This window comes from Dromiciops gliroides, chromosome 2 (genome assembly GCF_019393635.1).
Source record: "Dromiciops gliroides isolate mDroGli1 chromosome 2, mDroGli1.pri, whole genome shotgun sequence".
In the NCBI taxonomy this organism is placed as follows: domain Eukaryota; kingdom Metazoa; phylum Chordata; class Mammalia; order Microbiotheria; family Microbiotheriidae; genus Dromiciops; species Dromiciops gliroides.
The window spans coordinates 190,284,722-190,303,454 of NC_057862.1; the positions used below are offsets into that span (position 1 = coordinate 190,284,722).

Consider the following 18,733-nt stretch of genomic DNA (forward strand, 5'->3'; position numbering starts at 1 on the left):
ATCACTCCTTGAAGTTAATCTGATGGCATACTTAGAATCCTAGAGAGTCAACTAAAAAAGCTAGTTGAAATAATTTTTTTTTTAGTTGTTTTTTTTTTTGGTGGGGCAATGGGGGTTAAGTGACTTGCCCAGGGTCACACAGCTAGTAAGTGTCAAGTGTCTGAGGCCTGATTTGAACTCAGATCCTCCTGAATCCAGGGCTGGTGCTCTATCCACTGCGCCACCTAGCTGTCCCCACTAGTTGAAATAATTAACTTTAGCAAAGTTGCAGAATAGAAAGTAAACCTACATAAATCATTAGTATTTCTATATATATTATCAACCAAGTTCCACAAGAAGAGATAGAAAGAGAAATTCCATTTAAAATAATTGCAGACAATACAAAATACTTGGAAGTTTACCTGCTAAGTCAAACCCAAGAGCTATATGGACACAATTACGAAACACTCTTCACACAAATAAAGACAGATCTAAACAATTGAAGAAATATTAATTGCTCATAGGTGGGCTGAGCCAATATAATAAAAATGACAATTCTACCAAAATTTACTTATTCAATGCCATATCAATCAAACTACCAAAAAATGATTTTATAGAACCAGAAAAAAAATGACAACCACATCCATCTGGAAAAACAAGAGGTCTAGAATGCTAAGGGAATCGGTTTAAAAAATTTGAAGGAAAATAGCCCAGTAGTAGCAGATTTTAAACTGTATTACAAAGTGGTGATTGTAAAAACAATCTGCTACTGACTAAGAAGTAGAGTGGTAGATCAGTGGAATAGATTAGATATACAATACACTGTAAAATAGTCATAGTAATCTAGTATTTGATAAATGCAGAGATCTAAGCTTTTGAGACAAAAACTCACTATTTAACAAAAATTGTTGGGAAAACTAGAAAGCAGTTTGACAGAAACTATGTCTAGACCAGCATTTCACACCATATGTTAAGATAAAATCAAAATGTGTACATGATTTAGACACAAAGGGTGATATAAGCAAATTAGAGGAGTATGGAAATTTTACCTGTCAGCTCTATGGAAAAGGAATTTATGACCAAACAGGAGATAGAGAGGATCATTTTTTTATAGGGTTTTTTTTTTTTTTTGGTGGGGCAATGGGGGTTAAGTGACTTGCCCAGGGTCACATAGCTAGTAAGTGTCAAGTGTCTGAGGCTGGATTTGAACTCAGGTCCTCCTGAATCCAGGGCCAGTGCTTTATTCACTGCGCCACCTAGCTGCCCCTCTTTGATGAGCTTTTAAAAATGGCTTAGAGTTGAGCTGCTTAGCTGTGTTTTATTATGAGCACCTACATTGAGGATGCCTAGAGCAAGTTTTGCTGTTTCACAATGCACTTTTCTCCTTATTTTCCCAATTCCCTGCTGCCATCTTCACCCTGCTTTGGGGGATCAGAACTTTCACCACACTTTCTAATCTTGCATAGCTTTTTCAACTTTTCACTATTATTCCCAGCCCCTTGGTACAGGGTCCATCCATCTCTCCAACTGAAACTAGGTAGACAAAAGGCAGTGATTGGATATTTCATGGGGTTGCTTTGCAGTTTTACTATATCAGCATGCCTCACATAAAGTTGGACCAGCCAACATCATTTTGCAATACTGTCACTAAAAAATTATCATAATACCTCGTGCTAAAGTCTGGGTTCTTCAGCCAGTTCCTAGGTACCTGGACCATTTCTGCCCCCATGCTCAGATTTAATCTCTATTCTCCTGGATTACCAAATATCATAGAAAGATGTTAATTATCAGATACAAATAATTCGCTGTTATTAATAGAAAGAGAACATAAATGGGTCTGAATTCTGGCTCTAACAACAGTATGTCATCTCAGGTAAGTCATTTAACCTTCTTGAGCCACAGTTTCTTCAAATGTAGAATAGAACTAATACTATTTGCACTACTACCTACTTTATAGGGTGGTTGTGAGAAAAGTACTCTATAAGCCTTGAAATGCTGTTATTGAAATGCATGAATTATTGTCACAGGTATTCCTCTTCACAATAAGAAACATGAAGTTAATTACTCTATCTAGCTGCTTCTGTAATACAAAGAATAAGAGAGAATTTATTAAATTTCCTTGAGTTTAAAAAAAAATTAACTTCTGCATGTTTAATATCATTCTCTTACTAGTTGTACTTCTACTTCGATCTCTTAAAGAAGGGAGGAATTCACTTCTGAGTATACACTATTAATCATTTCCCCTCCCCCTTTCACTCATTGACTTAATTCTTTTCCACTGCTCACTTCTTCAGGGGAAATAGATTATATTTTCCCCAAATGTGTTCAGTACTTTTTATTTTTAAAGAAATTTACACACACACACACACACACACACACACACACACACACACACACACACACACACACACACACACACACACACACACCCAACTTATATGAAAGTAGCCAGCTTTCTTAACTTAAGCTAGTGTTTAGTGTTACTGGGGAGGAAACAGCCACTTTTCCCATCAACCTTCCAAAATACTATTGGATTGACCAAACTTCTGCAAGTTAGTTCCCACCGTTCTCTTACTTCCTCCCTGTACCCCAGTAATTCTGATGGCACCCAGCTTTATCTACTATTCTCCCCATTTTGCTGGTGTGGCAGATCTCCTCATCTCAAATATTTTAGCATTTAAGAAGCACAGCCCAGCTATACTAGAGACTTAGCATTGACTAATTTTAAGTTTCTGAAATCTGAATTTTAGCTGTCCAAGAAAGTATCTTCCATTTTTAACATTGTTGCCAGTGAACCAACAACCCTTCTGCAATAATATTTCACTTAAAGTCATGTTTTCATAAAACTAATTAAGATCGTTAGGTTAGGTTTTGCCTATTTTTCCCTTAAAGTATGTCAAAATTGTTTTTTAGGACAAAGAACTAGCAAGAATTTGTAGTACTGAACATAAGAAATCACATTATTTTTTTCTTTTTCCTGATTGCTAATGTCACACCATTAGACAACCTGACCCAAACAGTTTGAGTCTATAATTGCTTCTAAAATGGCTTGAAAATAAACTTTAAAATTTATTTATGAGGTGAGGAAGAATTGAAAATGACTTGATTTTTAAAAACTACTAAACTTAACTTTTACTGTTTCACTTTTGTTTTTCATCAAAAAAACAAGTTTAATTGATGAAAATTATCTGGTATCAAACTTTAATTCCAAAATCAAAAGTTTGGAAAAGAGAAAGGAACTTGACTTTTTTGGGTAACATTCAAATTTGAATAAATACATCTATCTATCCATTTTTGTCTCATTTTGACAGAGTGAGATATGAACTGAATTACTGATTACATATATAGACAGTGACTTAAGTTTTTCCCAACTTTATCAGTTTTATACCAATGCAGTACTTATTCCTGTTTCTGTCTTTGAAAATGAATTTTCTAAACATTTTCCATTACAAAACTAAATTGCAGTTAATTCTGACTAATGCAAGGTAAACTTTGTGTTTCTTCTAACCAGATTCAAGGGGCAGAAGCAGAATTCAGCTCACTGGTGAAATTGAGCCATCCAAATGTAGTACACTATCTAGCTATGAACCTCAGAGAAAAGGGTGATTCTATCGTTGTGGACATTTTAGTGGAACACATAAGTGGTATTTCTCTCTCTACATATCTGAGCAAAGCAATCCCACTTCCTATTGATCAGCTTCGAAGTTATGCATCCCAGCTTCTATCTGGCCTTGATTATTTGCATAGTAATTCAGTGGTACACAAAGTCCTGAGTGCTTCAAATGTCTTGGTGGATACTGAGGGACACATCAAGATTACAGACTACAGTATTGCTAAACGCTTAGCAGATATCTGCAAGGAAGATGTTTTTGAGCAAACTCGAGTTCGTTTTAGTGATGATGCTCTGCCAAACAAAACTGGGAAGAAAGGTGATGTGTGGCGTCTGGGCCTCTTATTGCTTTCTCTCAGTCAGGGTCAAGAAAGCAAAGAGTACCCTGTCACCATCCCTAATGACTTACCAGCTGACTTCCAAGATTTTCTAAAGAAGTAAGTATCATTGATATTCTTTTTGATTGTCGTGTTCAACTGTATTGATAGAGTATTGGTGACATTGAAAGTCTAGTTTTGAAATGCTGCCTTAGAACCAATTCTTTGATTGATTTTCCCTCTCTATATGGCTTGTTTTCCATCTTCTGCTGGATTACTAGTATTTCACATCAGCTTAATTCTTATGTCCTCCAGTCTTCTTCAGGATTTACTAGAGCAACTTTCAAATTTTTGTGGACTCTTTTGCATGGTATCATAACCATTCAGGACTTACTGTGGTCAAATACCCAAATCCTCCCTAAACAGAGAATTCCTTAGCATTGCCAGTCAGACTTGTCTCTTGCCTCCACTTAAGGGACTAACAGTAGGCACTCCTGTTTAGACTTGATACAGCCGGTCCGTCAGCAAGCAACTTTTAAACATTTACTATGTGCCAAGTACTGTGCTAAGTACTGTGGATGCCAATAAAGATACAGTGTGTATGTTTTTTCAAGGAGCTCATATTCTAATGGGAAAGACGACAGACAGATACTTGTACAAAAATGATATAGAAAGAGCAGTTGGAAGGTGATCTCAGGGGGTGGAGAGGAATTAGGAAAGGCCTCACAAGGAGGGCTTCAAGCCAGGTCTTGAAGGAATCTGAGGAAGTTAAAAGACAGAGGTGAGGGGGCAGCTATGTGGCACAGTGGATAAAGCACTGGCCCTGGATTCAGGAGGACTTGAGTTCAAATCCAGCCTCAGACACTAGACATTTACTAGCTGTGTGACCCTGGGCAAGTCACTTAACCCTTATTGCCCGGCAAAAATAAAAAAACAAAAACAAACAAACAAACAAAAAGACAGAGGTGAGGAGGAGCACTCCAGACATGGAGCATGGCTAGTCCAAGGGCACAGAGTTGAGAGAGTGATTGCTTTGGACCAGGAATAGAAAGGAGACCAGTGTTGCTGAGTCATAAAGTCTATGGAGGGAAGTCAAAGTGTAAGAAGACTGGGAAAGCAGAAAGGAATCATGATGTGTAGAACTTTAAATGCCAAATGGAGGATTTTGTATTTGGTTCTGGAGGTCACAGAGACTCACTGGACTTGATCAGATGGAAGCCTGATGTGGCTGGACTTACAGTGTGGGATAATCATCTTGGCAGCTGAGGGGAGTAGGAAGAGACTGAAGCCAGAGAGACAAACCAGAAAGCCACTGGGATAGTCTAGGCAAGAGGCAGTGAAGGCCTGTGCGAGGATAGTGGTTGTGGGAAGGCTATTGGGAAAATATAAACAAGAAGATTGTATACAGAGTGAGTATGAGAGAGGCATTGAGGATGGCACCAAAGCGATGAGGCTGTGTGACCAGGAGGAGAGGGGTGGCCCAAACAGTGATAGGAAAATTGGAAAATGGGAGACTGGGGAAGAAAGTCCTCTGTTTTGGATACATTTTACTAGAGATTTCTGTGGAACATGCATTTCAGGATTCCAAAAGGCAGTTGGTGATCCAGGATGGAGCTCAGGAGAGAAATGAAGACTGGATATATAAATCTGGAAATCATCTGCATGGAGTTGATCATTGAACCCAAGGAGAGAGATATTATAGAATGGGACAATAAGAAGGCCTATTCAGAGACTTTGGAGACAGCTACAGTTAGTGGTCATGCATTTGATGAAAATTCAGCAGAGACTGAGAAGGGATGGTCAGATAGGAGGAAAAACAGGAGAGAACAGTGGAATGAAACCTAGAAAGGAGAGAGCATCCAATAGAAGATGATGATTAACAGCATTAAAGGCTAAAGAGAGATAAAGAAAGATAAGGATTGAGAAGATGCCTTTGCAGTTGTCAATTAAGAAAGCACTAGTAACTTTAAAAGGGGCAATTCAATTGAATGATGAGGTCACATGCCAGATTGCTTGGGATTTAGGAGCAAGAAAGAGGAGAGAAAGTAGAAGCACCTGGCGTAAATGACTTCCTCAAGGAATTTAACCAAGAAAAAGAAGGGATGTAACAGACAATAGCTAGCAAGAATATTTGGATCAAATGAGGGTTTTTTAAAGATTAGGGAAAACTGGGCATGTTTGTAGCCAGCAGGAAAGAACCAGTTGATAAGGAGGGAGAAGATTAGAGAGAGTGGGGATGATAGTGGAGCCAATCTGCTAGGGATAGAAATCAAGGGTGTATTACTTATCTCATAATAATCTTGTGGAAAAGATGGGAGAGTACCTTCCCACCTTTGTCAGAGAGGTGAAGGACTAAAGGTGCAATTAAATTAAACATGAATTCTTGGGCATAGTCAGTGAGTTGATTTGTTTTGCTTGACTTTACATATTTGTTAAAAAATGAGGTCAATAATAGACATGGCAAAAAGATTAAAAATTATTATCACTTTACCAATAAGTTTAGAAATTTGCATTAATGTTCAATAATGTTTTTAGTACTGAATACCCCATTTTAGAAAATACATTGACAAAGGATATGAACAGGCAGTTTTCTGATGAAGAAACCAAAGCTATCTATTCCCATATGAAAAAATGCTCTAAATCTCTAATGATTAGAGAGATGCAAATTAAAACAACTCTGAGGTACCACCTGACACCTATCAGATTGGCTAAAATGACAAAAAAAGGAAGATAATAAATGTCGGAGAAGCTGTGGGAAAATTGCAACAGTAATTCATTGTTGGTGGAGCTGTGAACCGATCCAACCATTCTGGAGAGCAATTTGGAATTATGCCCAAAGGGCGATAAAGCTGTGCATACCCTTTGACCCAGCAATTCCACTTTTAGGTCTTTTTCCCAAAGAGATCATGGAAGGGGGAAAGGGACCCACATGTACAAAAATATTTATAGCTGCTCTTTACATGGTAGCAAGGAATGGGAAGTTGAGGGGGTGCCCATCAATTGGGGAATGGCTGGACAAGTTGTGGTATATGAATACAATGGAATACTATTGTGTTGTAAGAAATGATAAGCAGGAGGTTCCAAAGATTAGTGGATTAATTTCCAGATGTGAGTGTGTGGATTCTAAAGGCACTGGGAATGTGGATTTGAAAGGGCCGCAATTCAGCGAACACTGGTCTAGGTGGGGTGAAGCAAAATAACAATATCAGACAGATGGCACTGTGGATAGGTGGATGAGATAGGAAGGTGAGGCATGTAGAATATGAAGAATTTAGAGAAGCATGAGAAAACTTAGCTGAACTAATACAGGATGAAATAACCAATCAACAAAACAATTTTAAGCACATACTGCCTGCCAAGCACTGTAAGCAAAACCAGAACAGTAAACATAATGTCTCCAGAAAAACAACATCAATCAGCAGTGTAGTTGGGAAGAACCAAAAACAAAAACCCTGAATGCTGTGACCCTAATGATCAAGCTTGACCCTGAAAAAAGTAAGAAAATGTACCTCCCTTTTTATTGTAGTGGTAAGAGACTCTGAGTGTTGCATCTATTTTCAGACTTGTTCAATATGTTGGCTAGTTTTGCTTCCCTGCCCCCCCCCCCTTTTAAAATCTCTTTTAGGAGAGAGATAGAAGGGGGACAGATATGCATAATGTCCCAAAAGCTACTAATGTACAAAACTGCACTAAAACTTTTGGGATGCCATGTATTTGGAAATGAATGTGATATTTAAAAATAAATCATTAAAATAAGACAAAATTTTTCAAATGAAATTTTATATTTGTTGTTACTGAATGAAGTGATTTATTTGTGAATTTCCTTTTACCTTTGAAGAATGAAAATTTTGTTTTGTTTTGTTGTTGCTTTTTGTATTTATATATTGCAAGGGCTTCCATCCTTATTCCCTATTCCCTTCTTCCTTCCCTTCCCCATAAGCCTAATTTTGTGATAAAGAAAAATAAGCAAGACCAACCAACATATCATCCATGTTTGACAGCTTATGCAACACCCACACCTTAGCCTCTCACCCCTTCAACAAAGTGGCAGATGCTTTTCCTCTTGTCTTCTCCAGGCTAAGATTAATCATTGTAATTTCAAGATTTTTCTATCCCCCTCCCCAACACACCCCCCGCCCCTTATATTACTGGAGTCATTATGTATATAATTTTCCTTGTTCTGCTTACTTCACTCTATGAAAAAATGTTCATGTAAGAATGGCAATTGTTATGAAGATTTTCTTTTGGGAACCTAAGTATCTAAAGTTCTGTATATGTTCAGAGAGAACATCTCTCCTCATTCATTGGTAGAGACGTTAGTAGTTCCTTTTCCATAACTGATGTTCATTCTGGTTGGATGCAGACAGTAACATATGGTTAACTTGCTTAAAGGTTATACTGATTGCAGGCCTCTAGCTAGTCCTGTCTATTCAGAAAGGCTTTGAGTACAGAGCCAGCAATGGGCTCTGTGCTTATAGTCCAAGAACCAGCCTATTAATAGGTCAGAGAGGCTCATCTCCTGAGGTGTGGCCACTGGGTAAGGAATTTTTTTTAGCTACAGCAATTCATAAAGACCATTATACTAAGATGTTCCAATCAATATTGGGAAGAGAGTACCCACACCAAAAAAAAAAAAAAAGACATGGATCTTTAACATCAAAGTAGCTTAAATAAGAAAGACCCTTCATGGGAGCCTTGGACATAGGCAACGAACTTATTTTAATATTTCCAAATCTTTTATGCTTCCAGATCAAGGCTAGCCATAGCCAGGCAAGTAATACTTTACTAATTTCAGCCTTAGTGTGGCATGTAGATTACTGGATTGTTGGGGTACATTATGAATTCATTCAGGGTCTTGACTGGCAGCGTAATCTATAAAAGATAGGTGTATTGCAAGAAGCATAAAATTTTGTCTTTCCCAAAGATTGTAAGCCCTTTGAGAACAGGGTCTATATTACATAGTTTTCTCCTCTTGCCTCCCACCACACCCAGGACAGTATTAAGCACATCATAGGTCTTGAGTAAATATATACTAAATTGCTTTGTTAAATGTTAAGTCCTTGAGACAAGGATTGTTTTTTGGTTTGCCTTTGTGTCTCCAGAGCCTCACTCATTATTTTATATGTAATAATTGCACTTTAAAATGTTTATTGGATTGCATGTTATTCTTGATTCTTCAGTTATGTGAAACTTTTTGGTGCATGGCTTTCTCTCCCTTGCCTTAGGTAACTATAAGTGTCTTGATTAGCTACTTATTTGTTCTTTTTTTATATTTAAATATTCTTTATTCCCTGTCCCCTAAGGTGTGTGTGTTTAGATGACAAGGAAAGATGGAGTCCTCAGCAGTTGTTGAAACACAAATTCATAAAGCCTCCTCAGCTCAAAGTGCCTTTGATAGAAGAGAGTCCTGAGGGTAAGCCTTTTCCTTTTGATGCCTTATTTTAGCAGGCAAATATTTGGGGATCAGAATCCTACTGATGGAGGAGGTAAAGAAGGGGTTAACAGACAAACCTAAGACCTGAGCTCTAATTTTGATCTGAGCTCCAAGAGGGGCTATAACTTATAGACCCCAGTTCTTAAAGGGATTAATGGATAACTTAAGACTTGGGCTCTCATCAAAATCAGGGCCTAGGTTCTTGTTAACTGGAACCTGGAGGTCTGGCTCCTATTAATTACCCCCATTAATCACCACCCACAACAAAAACATAAAGAGACAGGACATAGAGACCCTAACTGATAAATGTTAATACTTAGAAATTAGTCCTAAAAAAGAAAGAGATCAAAAACACCAAGACACTGACCTTGGCAAGTTGAGGTATATTTTTTATGAATGTGTGCAGAAAAGGCCAAATTTGTCCCCAGATTCACCTTATGACATGTAAACTCCCAAAACACACCTCCACAGAAAAAGGTACTCCCCTCAGGGGTTGGCTTAGGGCCCCAGGAAGTCCAAATTAGGATGTGAACCCCCTGTACCTCCCTAAGGTGGAGATTATTATAATGAGACTGATAATCAATTTATCCATACCACAAATATAACTGTCTTCTCTTTCCCTATTCGAGAGATACTTTTCCTTTTTTCTGGTGCTTTCCCTGTGGTCAACAGTCTTTCAATAAAACTTGGGAAACTGAGTCACTGAGTTTTGTAATTCTTTTGGGAGGATTTACAGTCAATCTGATCACCTTAATAGCACTACAACTCGAAGGACCATTTTCCAGATTCTTACTTAAAGCATATTATCACATTTATCAAGCATCTAATATATGTAAGACACTGTGCTAGTGTGCTGAGGCTAAAAAGAAAAATAGATTCTGCTTTCAAGGAGCTGACATTATTCTTGAATTTGTACAGGTAAATAAATACTCAAGAAGTTGAAGAGGAATGGAACACTGACAACTAGGAAGTGGGCTAGGAAATCAGAAAGGACTTTGCTTAGGGGGTGACTCCTGAGCTGAGCCTGGAAAGACTAACCAGGGCTTCTAAGAGGCAAAAGTGATGAAGAGGAACATTGCAGGCATGGATGACAGCCTTTGCAAAGGCATAGAGATGGATAATGTATTATTCATTTTGGGGAACAGCTAGTGGCCAGTCTGATTGGAATGCTAATTCCATTAAGGGGAACTAATGTGAAATAAATCCTGAAAGGTTGGTGGAAGATACATTGTAGGGAGCTTCAGATGCCCAGCTGAGAAGTTTGTATATTTCATACTGATGTAGGGATGGATTTAATTGATCACATTGATCATGAGGCATCCCAAAGAATTACAAGACTCAGTGACTCAGTTTCCCAAGTTTTATTGCAATACTGTGAGTGAATACAGGGAGAGAACCAGAAAAGTGGAAAGGTATCTCTCAGATAAGGAAAAAAAAGACAGTTATATTTATAGTATGGATAAATTGATTATCAGTGTCATTATAGTAATCTCCACCTTAGGGAGGTACAGGGGAGGGCTTATCCTAATTTTTCCTGGAGGCTTAAGCCAACCCCCAAGGTGGGTACCTTTTTTCCATGGAGGTGTGTTTTTGGGGTTTACATGTCATAAGGTGAATCTGGGGACAAATTTGGCTTTTTCTGTGCATGTCACCTTTTGATTCCCATGCTTAGTTTCAAAATATTTTCATTTATCAGTTTAAATTTCTATGTCCTATCTTTGTATCATTGTTATAGTTAAGGTCTCTATGACCTGCCTCTTTATGTTCTTGTTATGGGTGCTGATTAATGTGGGTAACAAGAGCCTAGGCCCTGACTTGTATTAATAAAGACTCAAGTCTTAAGTTATCCATTAACTGGGGTCTGAATCCTTTTTATTTTTTTTATTTTTTAGTGAGGCAATTGGGGTTAAATGACTTGCCCAGGGTCACACAGCTAGTAAGTGTTAAGTGTCTGAGGCCGGATTTGAACTCAGGTACTCCTGACTCCAGGGCCGGTGCTCTATCCACTGCACCACCTAGCTGCCCCAAGTAATTGATATTATTTAGCAAATTTCTCTGTGGGGGCGGGGTCCTTATCCTTTTTCTTAAAGGACTACTTTAAATCTCAATGTAGCCTTAACATTGGTGGGCAAAGACCCTAAATAGGGAAGGGATGGGCAGATCCTGGCAATAGTAAATCACTTAAAGAACAAAATGAAACCATGGGAAATTTTATTATATGAAGTGATAAGGAACACACATGAACACTATGCACATTGACTGTGACTACCTAAGAAACATATTGATAGGACCACTAACTATCAGGGTTTGTCCTTCCCTTAATAATGTGGGTTGGGCTAGTATTTCTGGATCTTGTGACAAAGCTTGCCCTGGTATTTTATTGCCCAAGAGGGCTAAGGCTTGAACTGCAACTCAATGGATGCTGCTTCCTGGTAACCTCTGGCTGAATTGATGTTTCCTGGTTATGTAAGGGCATATGAATGAAAGCCAATTCACTGGGAGTCACAGTCCTTCCAACTTGCGGACTTTCCCAAATCTGCAAATTGCCATACCTTTTCCTACTTGACAGTTGCATTTCCATATGAAGAGTAGAGAATCTGTTTCTCAGCCAAATGCTTGAATATCCTTGTTGAAAACCCTTTTGATGCCCTAAGTAAACCTTTTGTTAACTGTTTAGAAAAACAAAAACAAATCACTTAAAACAGAAAAGGGGAATCCAGTTAGTTACCCAAGGGGAGATTTGGGCTACTGGGGAGAGAAAGTTGCTATTGGCTACAAGCTTAGCTATCTCTAGGTAAACCTTGAAAATTTACTAGTATATCCTAATCTATTAACTAGGAATGCTTACTATAGTGTTTACCATTTGCTTTGTTAGACCCCTGGATACTGTTACAGCCTTTCTGTACTTTGAATGTCTTCCTTAAATCTCTTTGTTTTATTTCAGATTCTGGAGGGCTAGATTATGCTGAGACTGTTATTCCCAGCAACCAGCGACCCAGTGCATCATTCTTCACTGAAACACAAAAACAATTTTCCCGATATTTCAATGAGTTTGAAGAATTACATTTACTTGGTAAAGGAGCTTTTGGAGCAGTCATCAAGGTATGGTTTACAGTTTTTCTCATTTGCGTTTCTGATTTCTTCTTCCATGTTCCCTTCTCTGAAATGCCTTCTCATTATTTTAATCATAGTGCTTATTTTCATTCTAAAAACCTCTTACAGGTTTGTCTTTTCTGTGAGAAAATTGTTACTATGAGTTGAAATAGTGATCATCTGCACCTTTCCGGCATTAAGGACATTTTCTTGAAATGACAGTGTGCACATTAAGAGAATTTCACTTCTCTACTTGAGCTTAATGTACTAACATTAACATGAAACACACATTATTCTAACAGCCCATCAAGTGGAGTCAAGACTTCTAAGCAGGGGACATTTCAGTGTACTTTTGTTCAGAAAGAAAATGTTCAGTTTTTCTTTTCAAATTGTTTGCTATTAGATTCGTTGTAGGTTAAATGGGGCCCAAGTTAGAACAAAGATGGAATCCAACTGAAATGACCTGAGATGGTTTTGATGGCTTATATTTTCCATCTCTTATTGAGATAGAAATAAGTGATGTAGTATTAAGATGTGGTGATTCTTGGGTCCTCCTATTTGTTCTTCATTCTCATTTATTTGGATGATTTCCTGTGTCATTTTCTAGAATTTTCTGACATGGAGCTTAGGATAAATCAGAAGTTTCTCCTGTGAGAAGCAAAACCAAAAATGACCAGATAATAGGACAAACATATGGAGGAATCAAGGAACTATTAAAGTTTAGATTGACCAACTAGATATCAGGACAGACACACCTGTAAAGTAAGGGGAGATAAAATTCTATAGTAGGAAAGCACTTAGGGATAGCTACTACCTGACCTGAGCTGGGAGACAGACAACCCCAAAGGTCAGGACCATCATTTCAAAAAAATCCCCCACCCCAAAAGGGAACTTTTCAGTTTTAAAGTGGATACCTCTTCTATCCTCTATAAAAGCTTTTGCCTTCCATCTGTTGGAGAAGAATGTTTCCTAAGCCCTCCTCCCTGAGGAATGAAGTCTCTAATTTCCCACTTGGTCACTTTCTCTAAAAGACCACTTTAATTCTAATTGGACTGTGTTCAAGAGTGTAATTCTTTATTCAGGAATACCTAAAGACCAGCACAACCTCTCCTCCCAACCCCCAGCAATTCTAACCTTAGAAGATAATCTAAACTGTATTTATGTAATTAAGAAAAAATTTGATTGAACTTACGAAGTAAAAATATGTATTGTATAAATAAATTTGATATGTCTATTGTGTGTGCAGATATATACATTCATATATGCACATGTGTGTCTATGTGGATTTGTTCTTCATTTAAAAAGACAGTATCGATAAGTGGTCCACAAGAAGTCATATTATTGGGGTGGTGAGGATACTACAGTGGAAGGCCCTTGGGATTTTACCATTAATTGAAATTAATTTATTTTTTTCTTTGAAACTGCCTAGGACATGGACTCTTGCTTTACAGGGTATAGAAACCTATCTCTGTCATTCTTTTAGGTGCATGTGTTACCTTGGTTCAGCTCTTGATTGTGACACTATACTATTCATAAATCTTCAGCAACAGCTGGAGGGAATAATAGCAGGGATAGTGTATTTTGAAAGAAGGCTTATAAAACAACAGACTTTGAAAGAAGCCTTGTAAAATATCAAGTTCAGTTTTACTAACTTTAGACTTTAGCTAAGCATAGTAAGCCTAGAGGGAAAAAAAAATCAGTTCTCTCAAACTTCATACTAGTAGAAAATAAAAAACTTTAGAAGTACAAGGGAATAAAATTTAATTCAGAAATGGTTTCTATACAAAATTGGGAAGCATGGTTGGCACTTAAAAGGCATAATTGGAAAGCACTTGCTAAAATGTCAATCTTGAGCTGCTTCTAGCTGTCTTAGCCAACAGAACGGACCTACCCTCAATCTGGAATTAAGGAGAAAAATAACAAGTTTTCAGAAATGATAAGCAAATGACTTAAGAATTAACTCTTAGATAATGTAATCTGTACACTCAAAATAAATAATTTTTTGTACTTTCTGTAGGTTTCCTGCTTGCTTACTGTTTTTTATTTATATCATTTCTGGTGCTTATAATGTCTTTATCCCTTTCTCATCTATCGAATTCACACTCATTCTTTAAATCCCAACTCAAGTGCCACCCCATCCATGAAGCCCGAGAGAGGAAGCATGGTAGAACAGAGAGAAAACTAGACTTGTAGGAGAGGACCTGAGCTCTAATCCTGACTCTGTTATTTACCTATGTGTCCTTGAGCAAACTATAACCTCTCTGGATCAATTTTCTTGTCATAAAAAGGAAGGGTTGGACATGGGGAACTTCCAGTTCTAAATTAGTGATCAGATAATTAATTGCCCTATCAGTTATGACCTTTCTCCTTGGCCTTCAGATAGCACTGCTCTTCACTTTTCTAATGCACTTGTCATGTGATATAACAATCTATGGTTATACTTTTTCCCCTTGTTAGTAAAATCCATGAGGGGAAGGATCATTTTAGTGTGACTTAAGATATATTACTTTCATCTGAAAGTTTACATATGCAACCTTTAAGCATAGACTTGGTTTCCATTTGGAATTATAATATAGGATTGTAGGTCCACTCAAGTGCTATTATACTTAGGTAGCCATATAATATGGCAATCATAACATTCAAAATGGATAGCCACCTTGTGATACTCTTATTCTAACAGGTACAGAATAAACTTGATGGCTGTTGCTATGCTGTGAAGCGGATCCCTATCAATCCTGCCAGCAAGCAATTCAGACGAATTAAAGGGGAAGTGACCTTGCTTTCTCGGCTGAACCATGAGAATATTGTGAGGTACTACAATGCCTGGATAGAAAAACATGAGATGCCCTCTCCTGACTGCCCACCATCAGATGCAAGTGAAGAGAGTCCAGCACCTAAAAAGGGGCAACAGAATGGAAAAGATGGACTTGAGTTGACAGATGATGTGGAAACCAATGCTCCTCCCCCAATCCTGACCAGTTCAGTGGAGTGGAGCACATCCTCCAGTGCCAAGTTCACTGGAGCCAATCAGGAGTCAAGTGATGACGATGAAGATGACGATGATCGGGATGGAGTGTTCTCACAATCATTCTTGTAAGTTGAGTCAGTAAATGCTATTTCATTTGGGAAACCAAAAAGTCTTTGATAGGAAATTCCTTAGCCAAGCCTGTATTTTAAAGAGATTTGGCTTGTGCATTTATATTTTACAAACTCTTGTTTGCAAGGCAGTTGAAAACATGCTTTAGTTTTTAATTAGAACATACATAAAACCTGTCATAGAGACCCTTAATTTTAAACCATATCCAATTAAAACTTTAAGACTTTTCATTGTACTTAAAGGATCTCCACACTTGAGGTTATAGTAGATAGTATGGGAAAGCTGGATGTAGTGATGCACACCTGTGATCCCTGTTACTGGCAGGGGCTGAGGCTGATCATCAGCATTGGCTCAGCCCTCATGAGGGATTTCCAGCTCAGGCAAGACAGAGAAACCTAGTCTCAAAAAAAAAAATAAATCAATAAAAGTAGGGAAAAGAGAAATGAATTCCAGAGTATAAAAACTTCCCACCTGATTTCTTTTGCCAGATTATTCTTTAAGGTATTTATACTTGTTCATCTAAAATATTATGTAATATACACTTCCCAGTATATTAGCTATTCAGTAGCAGAGTCCAGATAATTTGTAGTACTGAGGTAGGAGCTATTGAAGATTCCAAAATTAGTTGGCAAACAAATGAATGTAATTGTAAACCTAAGCCTATAAACCAGAAAGTATAGTTTGATAATTTAATAAGATTAATCTGATTTTAATTCTTTATATCTTAATTAAGTTTTTTTGTAGCCCTTCACAGGAGATGGCCTCTGAAAAATAATTTAAATAATTTCTGAATAAAGTTATTTTCATGAGGTACTTAAGAATTAGCTTAATGTGCTACCTAGGTAAATTTATATCTCTGAGTGGTATTGATGCATAAGCTTCACTGCATACCAAACACCTTTCTTTTTTGAGAATTATTCAGATTTATTGATTTTGGAAATTTAAAGAAACTGTATTTTTCTCTTTTCACTTTTTTTCCTTTTTTTAAAGACCAGCCACAGATTCTGAAAGTGATATTATTTTTGACAATGAAGATGAAAGCAGTAAGAGGCCCAGTCAGGTAAATAAATACTTACTTGTTTAACATTGGCAAGCTAGAATATGATGAGAGTTTAAAAGCATATATCTTAATTCCGGTTGTAAACACTTAATTCAACCTTCAGTTCCAGATACCTTAGTCTTAAAAGCAAGAGAAATCTCCTCAGAAATGTTTCCCCACAGTGACACCTTTGATTTATAAGCCACCTTGATACACCTGGAGAGGAACCTTTCTAAGCAAAGCAAAGCAAAGCATTACTTTAATACTAAATACCAAGGGCAGCTAGGTGGCGAGGTGGATAAAGCACCGGCCCTGGATTCAGGAGTACCTGAGTTCAAATCTGGCCTCAGACACTTGACACTTATTAACTATGTGACCCTGGGCAAGTCACTTAACCCCCAAAGTCCCGCCAAAAAAAAAGAAAAAGAAAAAAAATACTAAATACCCAAGGTTATTAATAGAAAGTAACAGAGTGGAAAGAACACTGGAAATGGAGGCAGACGAGCACTGGGCCCAAATCCCACCCCTGATATTCTGACCCCAGGCAAGTCACTCACCCTCCATAAGCCACCATTTCCTTTTCTGTAGAGTGGAGGTCTCTTGTGCCTACTTAACCTCGATGCTCTAAGGATCAAATGAGATAGTGGATGTAAAGTGTTTGCAAACCTTAGAGTCCCTTTGAATGCCAGTATTAAGTGTTGTAAGCCTGAATTTATCCATATAACAAATTTACTTTTTACAGGGTAGAGAAATGAATTAGGGCATTGCATGGTCTTTAAATGGTTTGCTGACTAAAATAAAAATAATTACTTTTTGGTGAATTATAAGTGGGAAAAAGGATATAAGCTGTGGAGCTAGAATGAGAAGAGCCATATTATGTGTGGGCAACGTGTACTACTTGCATTTTGCTGGGTCACTCCCTGGCTCACCCAATCCTGATTCATTTTTCTTAGACCATCCCTGAGCCTCTAACCCTAAGGAATTTCATTCCTGATCCTATTATCCTCATAAATGGATATCCATTTATTTAGGTGCCCATCAGAGTGTTATATCCTCTCTGCTTGGATTCTGGAGATAGACAATGTTCAGATATGGGTTAAATATGATGACTTTATTACCAGGAGTGAAAATAACCCATAGAGTCATACTGGATAGAGATAACAAATGTTTATATATATATATATACACTGTATTAAATAGTTTGAATTTATTTGAAAGAAGTAAAAATGTACAAATTGTTTTTAGTATTTCCCCATCTTTAGAAACATACTCAACTTGTCATATTTGTAAACTGGACTATCTGTGCTAAGAAAAAAAATATTGCTATAAATGATCCAGATAGGATGCAGAAATTACCTGGGTTTTATTTTAAAGTGCTTTGAATTCCAGTGTGGCACTATGGCTAGAGACTCAGCCTCAGGTTTGTCAGACCTAGGTTCAGGTGCCACCTCTGACACGTGCTGGCTCTGTGGGGTTGGGCCCATCCCTGAACTTCTCCATGCTCTCAGCAGCCCTCTGAGACTAGCAGTTGCAGAGAAGAATGTCAGCCTACGTTAGCAGATTAAGTCCACTCATCTCAGTGTTCCTTATACCAGTGGAATGCCAAGTCTAGTCTGTATCCTCATCCTTACAGAAGATGTGGGCCTGCCTTCATTGGAGGTCTTTTCAAGTATGTTGTATGTTTCAGGGGTGTATCAACTTAAATAGCCTTTGAAGCCCCTTCAATCTCTAAAATTCTCTTAATCTCTAAAACAATGATTTAGTCCAGAAGCATCAAAATTAAAACTTCTGAGTACCACCTCCCCCACCCAGATAAAATTGTAATTCAGAAATATGTAGCAAAATAAATAAAAAGATAATACAACATAGATAATGTTAATTTGTATTATAAATCAATAATGGGACCTGTAGGCACCTGTTTCTGTTTGAGTTTAGCACCAGTGGCTTAGATAACACATTTACATTCTGTTTTGCTCAGATGATATTAAAAATTTTCATTACCTGAATATCCTACAAGTGACACAAAACTGCCATGTGACAAAGAGAAACACCTATGATATTAGTGTCCTGTCAATCCATAAATTAGATAATTCACATGAAGCTAATTTGTCTTATATCACCATCACCTAGCATAATGGCTTGTATACACTAGACACTTAATAAG

General features: G+C 37.6%; 1 protein-coding gene across 3 annotated transcripts in view; it reads left to right on the forward strand.

Moving 5' to 3' along the window:
• EIF2AK4 (eukaryotic translation initiation factor 2 alpha kinase 4) overlaps window positions 1-18,733 on the forward strand; it is a 106,112-nt gene that overhangs the window by 41,163 nt on the left and 46,216 nt on the right. For all 3 annotated transcript variants that reach the window (XM_043988619.1, XM_043988620.1, XM_043988621.1), the window contains 5 exons: window positions 3,491-4,026; window positions 9,210-9,319; window positions 12,285-12,442; window positions 15,114-15,526; window positions 16,521-16,590. In XM_043988619.1, the coding sequence (XP_043844554.1) occupies window positions 3,491-4,026; window positions 9,210-9,319; window positions 12,285-12,442; window positions 15,114-15,526; window positions 16,521-16,590 (1,287 nt within the window). The remainder of the gene's footprint in view (window positions 1-3,490; window positions 4,027-9,209; window positions 9,320-12,284; window positions 12,443-15,113; window positions 15,527-16,520; window positions 16,591-18,733) is intronic.